Source organism: Gymnoscopelus microlampas, assembly GCF_963454915.1.
Source record: "Gymnoscopelus microlampas genome assembly, chromosome: 5".
NCBI lineage: Eukaryota > Metazoa > Chordata > Actinopteri > Myctophiformes > Myctophidae > Gymnoscopelus > Gymnoscopelus microlampas.
Window position 1 is genome coordinate 48548927 of NC_139942.1, and position 10724 is coordinate 48559650.

Sequence of the window (10724 nt, forward strand, 5' to 3'; positions counted from 1 at the left end):
CAATGAACACAATATTTGTCTTAATGATTACATTGGTTATTAATGTATTATTTTTAGTCTTTATTAGGACACAAAACAAAAGTATTTAAAGCAACCGCATAATCTTATTATAATACCAACGGGTAATAACGAAAGCTTTAAAGGATATCAATACTCAACATAACTCAGAAGAACCCCCAAAAATGTAATTTCCATTCCTATTGATACAGCTAACAGCCAGTACAGCGTGTGCAACAACAATGCTCAGCATAACAATGATGCTATGCTATCATACTGGTTAAAGTTGTTTATATCACAATCATAAACATTTATTGCTATAGGCCAAAACATGGTTGCTAGAAGTGTGTCTTGGCATCACAAAAGAAACGTTGGCATTGAACCTTGAACAGAACAGAACAGCAATAACTGATACATTCTGCATGACAAAACAAACACACACAAAATCAGACCACAATATTAACACAAAACACCAATCAATAAGTTTACTTGGGTACTTTCTTATGGGAGTAATTGCACTTTTTACTTGAGTACTATTAATGGAAGAAAGTAATGTTCCACAAGGATGAAGAATTAACCCATTAAGACCAGGAACGCATCTGTGTCATTTTAGATTTCTTTGGGCTAAAAATAGCAGATATACAAGCTCATGGCGCAGCACCGAGTGCCGTGCTACGAGCTTGTAGTTCTGCTATTTTTTTTAAATAGTGAAAATGTGTGCAAATCTCTGTATATATATTTTTTTTTTAAAGCGAACATTTGTAACTCAAATCTTTGCTTCTGGGGGGTCCCTGGAACAAAGTATTTTGAGATGGGGGTCCGTGGCCAAATACATATGACTTTGGGGGTCCTTGACATGAAAAGGTTTAAGAACCACAACATGTCTATTTTAGATTTAGAAGACATTTTGTAGAATCGGCCTCAGGTCTTGGGTCAACAAACATGTATTGAAGATCGTCAGAGCCAGCCAGCCTGGGTTGCTAAGCCAGGCTGACAGGCCCTCTCTCCAGCCCTTCACAGAGCAACAGCCCTTCTGGGTAGAAGCTCCCTGAGGTGTCACCTCTTATGTACGCAGATGAGATGCTATTCTAAATCCTCATATAAGGATATGAGACACCGTAAGAATGATTATGCTGACTGGTCAAGTAATGAATGTCCGGAATGTCCATGGATGGGAGCCAGGTAATTGGTAATTCTCACAGACACAAGAGTAGCTGCAGTCAAATCTAAATTAGTACTTTGGTGGGAGAGGCTGCACACAATGCATTTAGACTATTATTCCACTATAGTAGGTTGACTATAAGGGAAATAGATACACAGATACACACATTTGGCAGTCTATAAAGTTCCCCACCATGTCACTTTATTATGGGAGTAGTTGTACTTTTACTTGAGTACAGAATTCCAGTAGTCTACCCCAGGGATTCTCAAACTTTTTCATGTCAAGGACCCCCAATTTGACACCTATTAGCCCACGGACCCCCATTTGATAAAATATGCCAAGGACCCCCATAAGAGAAGATTTTTGCGGCTCTAGCAGTGATTTTGAACATTTCAATTTCAAGGACATGCATTAGGCTGCGGACTCCCATTTAATGTAATTTCTATCTCTGGGACCCCAATTTTTATTGTGAAATCAATATTCATTTAACTCTGAGAGTGTACAGATTTGTTCCATTTGTACACTCTTACAGACCCATAAGGGTCCATTTGGTTCCTGACTATCTATCATTTAGCTGGGGACCCCCTGGAACCCCCTCAAGGGCCCCTGGGAGTCCCAGTGATGTCACTTTCTGTGGCGTCAAAGTCTGTGATGTCATCTTCTGTGATGATGTCATCTTCGGCGATGTCACCCTGGTGTCCCACGTCTGACGTTTGACGTTGGGCGCAAGGGAGTACACCAAAACCTCCTCCACCCCCTCCTCCCTCATCTTCATCATCATCCTTCTGCCTCTTGTCCTGGTCCTCCTCCTCTTGCTGGTGACGAAGATGATGATGGTGATGATGATGATGACCACTGCACAGAGCAGAAGACACGCTGCCAGCAGCAGAACCGGTTTGTTTTGGAGGATTTGTGCACAGATGGTGCAAGAAGAAGAGGAAGAAGTAGAAGAAGACCGCTGTGGCTCAATGGAGTGATGACAGCTTCCTGTAGCGTTGCCTTCTGGGAAACCACCGTGGCCGATGAGCTCCCGGAGCGCTGCGGCGGGAGGCAAGGATGTAATAGTTTTAGGGGCAGTGGTGGAAAAAGGACTCGAACGTTTTACTTAAGTAAAAGTAGCAACGTGTTACAAGTAAAAGGCCCATCTGTTCAAAATATTATTTGAGAACAAGTACAAAAGTATTGGCATCAAAATATACTTAAAGTACCAAAAGTAAAAGTACTAAAATGTTTGAAAATAGCAGATCTACAAGCTCACAACGCGTCGCGATGCGACGCGTTGTGAGCTTGTAGGTCGGCTATTTTCAAATAGCCTATCCTACTATAATTCTAGTAACCTCTGTCTGTAGTGGTGAGTAGGTGAGTACGAGGTGAGTACGTGAGTACGTGAAGCTACCCGGTTCTCCTCAGTGGCTGGAGCAATTGCTCTGATTTTGCACACAGCCATTCACCATTACCATCTGAACACAACTGTGAAGCCCGTTTTTCAATTTCATCAAATCTCAGCTTCTTATTAGCGTTTCTGTGTCAAACAATGTCGCCATGGTTACGGGCCTGCCCAGCTATGGGACGAACTGCCTCCCGGGTTGCCAGATCATGTGCGCATATCCCCCCACGGATGCGCTGCGCCGACCGGGTATGGTCTAGTGTATAAAATAGGGCTAAAGTAGTCAATGTATGTTTTAGAATATAATAATTTATATCCGCAAAGTAACTAGAAACTAAAGTTTTCAAATAATTGTAGTGGAGTAAAAGTATAACATTTGCCTCTGAGAAGCGAAAGTGTCCTTAAGTACAATATTTGAGTAAATATACTTAGCTACTGTTTAGGGGTAAAACAGCTAATTGAACTAATCAATTTAATGTATTATTTAAATATATATATATATATATATATAAATATATATATTATGTATATATTTTTTTCCAATACAACATCATCGTTTTTAACTTTTCAACCCCCCCCCCTAATTTGTTTAATAAATAAGCTCACGCCACATTGATTGATTGATTGAATACTTTATTAACACGATACACCATGCATTATATGCATACATGCAGTATTTTTATGCGACACTATTGTAATCCAGTATTAAATAGGGCTTAATACTACTAATACTAAATGTATCAAAACTCAACTTGAAATTGAAAACATAAACTAAAAAAAAATGTTTTAATATTTAATAATTGAATAATAACCTTGGACGGAGGCTTTGGGTTTGGACTGGTGGTGGGTGGAGGAGAAGAGGCCAAAGCGTGGGAGATGTTCATCCTGGAGCCTCCACACGTAGAAACCCTGCAGGTTGACACCATCTAGCTGGACAGCTGCACAACAACACCATTCAAAGATTCATAAAAAACACATGCAGGAAAAAGTACTCAAATGTTTTTACTTAAGTAAAAGTATATAAAAAATGTACTTGAGTAAAATTATAAAAGTATTGGCATCAATATGTACTCATTTAGTACTCATATATTCATAAGTGCCCCAGGGCTCTATAATAGTCTCCTTTCTTTTTTCCCTCTACACCAAATCTCTGGTGAGAATAGCCGATCTACAAGCTCACAACGCGTTGCACCCGACGCTTTGTGAGCTTGATCTCCCCAGAATAAGGATGCTAGAGTTCATGTGGTTAAAAGCTTAACTTGTTTATTTATATTGGATCTATAATATAACTGCAATATATACAGGTATATATATATACCGTATATTTTAATGTGCTTTTTATTGCAGTTAGTAGAAATTGGTGGAGTTATAGCAACGTTTTGCTTGCACAATACGCAAGCGGCTAGTCCACACATGCACTGATGAGAGGAGATATTAAAGCTAGTGTGAATTAATATAACTCTGATAGTCTTGTTGCTGTTGTCCATCTCTGAAGGTTTATGGTTTCAAACGTTTGCCATGAAGCCAGGGTTTTACAGTGGGTGAATGGCGATACAATTGAGTCAGTGAATGATACTGTACATCAATGTTCTATCGCTCTTTATAACCTCAATGTTGAAGGATGTTTTTTTTCCTTTTGTAATGTGATTCCAAAAAGACAAATTCTGATACATACATAGTAAAGACAAAATTGTAGAAGTTATAATTTGACCAGTCGACCACATAACTGCAACATTACTGCAGTTTGACCTGTGTCGCATGTTTTTTTCACACTTTCAGATTTGAACCGGAAACACATGACACCTTCCCATGTGTTTCCAGTTCAAATCGGCTGCCAAGCAAACATGAGACCAACCTTTGAGAGCCTCCTGCAGATAGCTCCTGATGTAATACTGCCTGAGCCTGTCCTCCACAAGGGCCTGGTCATCCACGCCACTGGCTGTGACAACCACAGGCAGAGCTCCTCCATACCTCTCTGACACCCATCCCAGCACCTTACGCAGGCCCCAGGGCACCAGAGCCTGCCCCCGGCCCGAGGTGGACCAGGTGGGATCGGTGAGGAGAAGACAACCATGGTCTGGAGGCCGTTTGAGGTGTGGTTGGGACGGATAAGGAGACACTAATCGCGTGGTGAAGTGGTTTAGAGCGATGAAACCCAACGTCCCTCTGATCTCCTCCTTCTCTGTCTCTGTAAAGCGAGGCAGTGGAGATCCAGGGAGGCCCATGGCCAGAGCTCTCTCCTCCAGGTATGCCTTCAGTTCTGTCGGGTAATCGCCCCCTTTGTCCACCTTCTCCTCATATGCGGTCCCCAGCAACGGGTCTAAGAAGCGGCCGAGTTCGAAAAGAAGGAATCTCTGGGCCGCAGCCGTGTGGGACTCCAGGAAGGGGTTGGCGGGTTCTGCCCAGTCGGCGTGCAGAGCCAGGGACACCAGCGCCCCCTGTTGACTGGAGAACTCTCTCTCATAGAGCCTCCAGGCTCTGGCATGGGCCAGGAGAAGGTTATGAGCTGCATGATGCTGCTCTTCCCCTAGGGGATAAACATCCAGCACTCTGTTGGGCTCGTTGATTGTGATCCAGCGCCCGACCCAAGGACCCAACTCCCCGTAGCAGAGTGCTGCGTAATCCAGGAAGGCCTCTACTGTACTCTGGTTCAGCCAACTCCCGGAGGCATGCAGCGGAGCGGGCAAACCCAGCAGTGGAGCTCTGTGTGTGGGGTAGTAGAGAGTCACCACAGCCTCCAGGCCCAGCTTATGGAGCTCAGTGAGGACACAGCGGTAGTACCTTTAGGAAAGAACAAGGTTAAATAGACATGCGTGCGTACGTGCGTGCGTGCGTGCGTGCGCATGTATGCATCTCTACTGTATGTGTATACACACCTCAGAACATCAGTGTTGACAACAGAGAGGTCTCCCTGGGGTAGAATCAGAGACCAGTTCAGGGCAAAGCGGTAGTGTGTAATACCGGTGGCATCCAGTAGGCGGAGCCGGGCGGGGATGGAGAGGTAGTCAGTGCACTGAGGTCCTCTGGTGTGCAGATTGACCCCTGACACCGGCCTTAACGACCCGTCCCCCGTCAGATTCCAACTGTACAGATGAGGGTCAGTAAACTGAGGGGAGAACGGATGGAATCGCACCTGTAATGAGCAGACACACACCATTCAATCACTTATGAACAGTGGTGGAAGACGTCCTCCGAGTATAAAGTATACAAAAATGAACATACTCAAGCAAAGAAAGAACTTCTCCAAAAGGGTAGAGCCAGCCACTCCCCGTGTCTGTTTGTTTACCTGCAGGGTGGAATCAGTTTGTTTACCTGGAGGGTGGAGTCAGCCACGCCCCACTGGAAGCTGCAGGGGAAACTCCCCTTGATGTGTTGGAGTGTCTCATCGTTGCCGGGGTAACCGTTGTCCTTGATGACACGTCTGTAGTACAGAGCGCTGGTCTTAGGCAGCCTGGTTCTGATTGGTTGACTGAAGTCGACATAGAATAGGCCCCGCCTCACGCTGTACCCATAATTCCACTCATATCCGTCCACCAGAGACCAGGCAGTGTAGCCAAACACTCGCACCCCGTCCAACGTGATCGCTGAAACAAATACATAATAGATAAGAGTGGTTCTCAAACATTTTCATTCAAATTGATATGTATTTTGCCACAGACCCCCGTCTGAAAAGATTGTGTGCCTGGGACCCGACGTAAGAGAAGATTTGTCAAGATTTTTTAAATTTGTTTCTAAAACAGCATATCCTTACAAGCTCACAATACATCACATTGCGACACATTCTGAGCCTGCATATCTGCTGTTTTTGAATGGCTGAAAAAAGGCTAAGGTTAAACTATTCCTCATTTTGCTGGGTACCCCCTGGAACCCCCTCAAGGGACCCAGGGGGCCTCCGGACCACACTTTGAGGACTCTATCTCTTTCCTCACCACTCTGGTGAGACCTTTCCTCACCAGAGTGATGATGATATAGGCCAGTGCCACTTTGTACCGGGCAGAAGATGGGGCCCCATATAGTCTTTGTTCCTCAAAGGCTGTTTCTCTCAACAGCTCAGCTCACCTTGTAGGACCTGGTTGATGAATCTCTTCATCAGGTACATGTTCACTGTGTCGTCTGTCCCCACGCTGCTTTCAGAGAACCAGCCCGCCTCTGCCACCAGCACCTTCTGGTCCCCGTACTCCAGCTTTATCCAGCCCAGGATGCTCCTCAGGTCCGGGGACACCGTCTGCCCATAGTTCGCCAGGTTCTGGCCCATACGGAGGTTGTTAGGCCCAAAGGACAGCGCAAAGAAGTCCGCGGTTCCCCACACGGACTGCTTCTCCTCTGGTGTGAAGTGAGGCAGCAGGTGTCCTTGTCTGGATCTCATGGATTGTGGGTAATCACCGTCTCTGAAGATGGGGTTAGCGAACCAGCCCAGCACCGCTTCTATGGACTCCTGGCAGCGCTCCATGTTCTCCGGGGTGGACTGGCCTCTTGGTGGTTGGACCCAATGAGAACCCAGGGCAATGGATACCGCCCCCTTCTGGGCGGGGCGGAAGTGGTTGTTGTACGTGTGCCATGCTTTGGAATGTGCCTGGAACATAGAAGCAAAAATAAATACATGAATACATAAATAAATAAGAAGTAATTATAAATTAATACATAATTAAATAAATTCAGCATTGAATCACTGCAGCATTTTAACTGCTGTAATGTGTTTAATGAGGTCATATAACTTCATATCATGCACCATTTCTCTCCTGTGAAGAACTTTGACCCTTTGACCCAAATAATCTGTTTACCAGTCTTATTCCCTTAAGTATAAATATTTTTTATCTTTTCATCTGACATGTTTGAAAAATGTAAGTTTCCTTACATTTCCTTACATTCCTTACAGTATGTTTAGTTTGTAATTGATCATTTTGTGCAACGATTGAATGACATAAAGTTTTCTTCGTTTGAGGCTGCGACACACACACACACACACACACACACACACACACACACACACACACACACACACACACACACACACACACACACACACACACACACGTGAAATCCTTTAAGATGTCAACATTGTCAGACCAGCAGGAGCTGATAAAAGACGCCGTTCAAAGTTCAAAGTCAGGCTGTCTGACGGTGTGCTTTGTTGTTAGAGTCGAACAATATTATAAACATCACCTGACACCATGGTGGTGGTGGACTCGACCCCAGTACTAGAGTCAAAGCATAGATGCTCCTGGTCAAATATTACTCATCTACTAGTGAAAGTTGCTCAGTCAAATTTGTACTGGATTACTTGCTTATAAAAATACGTACGTACTCAAAAGTACAATTTACAGAGTACAGACATTTTTAACAAAACAAAAACAATAGTCAAAACAACAATCAGTTATTTTCACCCTTTAAAATAGATTGATCTTAAGTGCTTAATTCGTACTTACAGTACTCAAGTAAACGTATAGTTACTGTCCACCACAGCCCATTGACCCTGAGTATCTCACCCCAGCGGTTCGCAAACATTTTCATGATAAGGACCCCAAAAATCATATGTATTTGGCCGCAGGCCCCCATTTGAAAAGACATTGCACCAGTGATCCCCATACAGTATACAGTAGAAGATGTGTCAAGGTTTGTCAAGATTCCTTTTTAAAAGAGCTGATCTACAAGTTCATAATGTGTTGTGATGTGATGCTTTGTGAGCTTGTTGATCAGCTATTTTCGAATAGCTGAAATACAAAAAAAAAACTTAAAGGGACACTTCACCCAAAAAAAACTTTGTTTCAATGGATTAGTCACCCCATGGAGACTTGAATTCATGGATATTTTTTAGTTTTTGTCTCATTCCTAAGACAATAATTCGATGACCAGCGGACCGGTAGGCAGCGGTTCCGGTAGGAGACACAACGAGTCGTTGTGTCTCCTACCGGAACCGCTGCCGGTCATCAAATTATTGTCTTAGGAATGAGACAAAAAACAAAAAAAATATCCATGAATTCAAGTCTCCATGGGGTGAGTTTTTTTGGGGGTGAAGTGTCCCTTTAAGAGTTTAAAGTGTTTCTCATTTTGCTGAGGAGCCCCTCAAGGATCCTCAGGGGTCCCCAGACCCTAAATTGAGAACCAGCGTCTTACCCTGATCAGGTTGTGGGCCGCAGTGAGCGAGGCAGAGAGCCCCCCCACCTCTCCGGGGGCGTGGACCCCCGTGCCGTACCCCTGCACGGCCACCAGGGCGGGGTTATGCATGGTGAGCCAGTGCTTCACCCGCCCGCCGTACGCTCGGAAGCAGAAGGCCGCGTACGCGTCAAACAGCGCCACCAGGCTGTCATTCTTCCATCCCCCGTAGACGTCCTGCAGGGCCTGGGGCAGGTCCCAGTGGTACAGGGTGACGACCGGTTCGATTCCCTCCATCAGAAGCCTGTCCAGCAGACGGCTGTAGTGCTGCACGGCCGCGGCGTTGGGTGGACCGGTGGCGTTCCCGTCAGGGAAGAGTCTGGGCCAGCAGCAAGGTTAATATTATAGTTAACGTTTTTTTTGTTTGAAGTAAGTGTTAACTCTATATTCTGATAGTAATCATTGCCAGGGACGTGCACAGATAGACTCTAGGTGGCGCTAGAGCACCTGCCCTTTGCCCTCTTGACCAGAAGTGCCCTTTTGAAAAAAGGGCACAGCAGGGGTCTTCAATAGGGGGTCCGGGACCCCTAGGGGGTCCTCAGAACTACTACAGGGGGTCCGCCAAATCTTTATGTGATATGATTTTTCTTTTTACCATAACCACTCGAAACCTAGCATCCCTTTTCTGAGGAGAACTTTAGCCAAAAATAGCAGATCTACAAGCCCACAACGCCTCGCGCTGCGAGGCGTTGTGGGCTTGTAGATCGGCTATTTTTGGCAAAGAGGTATAGGTGTAGAGGGAAAAAAGAGCAGACCAAGTAAACAAAAAAAAGTATAATTTACTTGAGCACCTGCCCCTCAAAATGTCTGTGCACGCCACTGTAACTCTATATTCTGATAGTAATCATTGCTATTCTTCTGTCTACACATACGTCATGTCCTAGTAAGAGCCAATAGGAGAAAGGGATCAACGTCACGCGATGCCTTTGTTTAGCCCAAAAAAACGTCAGTTGTTCCAAAATCGGGCCAAACAAAGGTGCTTATTGGTCAAAAACCCGGATGTGTGTCTCAAAGAATTGAGTGTTTGTTCAGTAATAGCTTTGTTTCTCCAGCTCTTTAGAGAGAGAAAATGCTTTTTGAGGTCAGGATACCAATTTGATCCAATCAGGAGGAGAGAACTCATATAATGTAGGATACAGGATAAACAAGTGCAATTGGAAGTGATCAAACCAAATTGGAACTGGAACACTATGACATTTAAGCTGATAAATGGGTTCTCTCTCCTGATTGGATGAAATTGGCCAAACACGTTCATTACAGAACTAAATATAACACTAAAACCAATAAAGACTAAACTTAAAACTAATCCATTTCTAATCCATTAAACTGAAATTGAAAACATGAAGTCAAAATGAAATGACAAATGTAACCTTGGCCAGGAGAGAGAGAAGGAGTAGGTTTGAACCCCCAGGAACCCCAGAGCTTCAACGTCCTCCTCCCAGCTGTCACTGCTGTTGGACACATCATGGGTCACATCAGAGCTCTGGTAGCGGTCCCAAATGGAGGCTCCTTTCCCCTCGCTGTCCCAGGACCCCTCGCTCTGCTGGGCAGACGTTCCTGTACCCCACAGGAAGCCTGGAGGTAGGCGCACAACAGTTGATCGAATTAACAGGTTTAATCAATCATAAAAAATAAAACCACAAAGTAAAAAATAGGACTTAAGTGCTTAATCAGACTAACTGGCTTATAGTCGATTATAATACATCTATTAGAATGTTCTCACATTGATTGGTTGATTTATAAACAATATCAAGTGTATTGAAAATGCAAAAAAAGTATAACAATAATAATATGATAATCGATAGTTGCAGGCAGCCTACCGGGCGGGAAGGTGCCATGAAGGAACGACTGGCTGTGATTGGTGGGATCTGGTGGGGGCCGCTGCCACACCCTCCTGCCCTGCCCCACAGAGACGTGACTGGTGGGGTCTGGGACGAGCTCCTCCCCCAGAGAGCTGTGATTGGTTGAGATGCTCCACAACACCAGCAGGGAGAGAAGGAAGCACGGAGGACATTGAAGGAACAT

At 44.7% G+C, this 10724-nt stretch overlaps 1 protein-coding gene across 1 annotated transcript; it reads right to left on the reverse strand.

Annotated features, from left to right (window-relative positions):
* Positions 1-1718: 1718 nt before the first annotated feature.
* klb (klotho beta) lies at positions 1719-10724 on the reverse strand (the record flags this gene model as incomplete). Its single annotated transcript, XM_084056959.1, has 9 exons — positions 1719-2197; positions 3359-3484; positions 4402-5327; positions 5423-5679; positions 5859-6130; positions 6606-7119; positions 8661-9018; positions 10070-10274; positions 10520-10724. The coding sequence occupies 9 exons, from the start codon at positions 10722-10724 to the stop codon at positions 1719-1721; spliced, it is 3342 nt and encodes a 1113-aa protein (XP_083913085.1).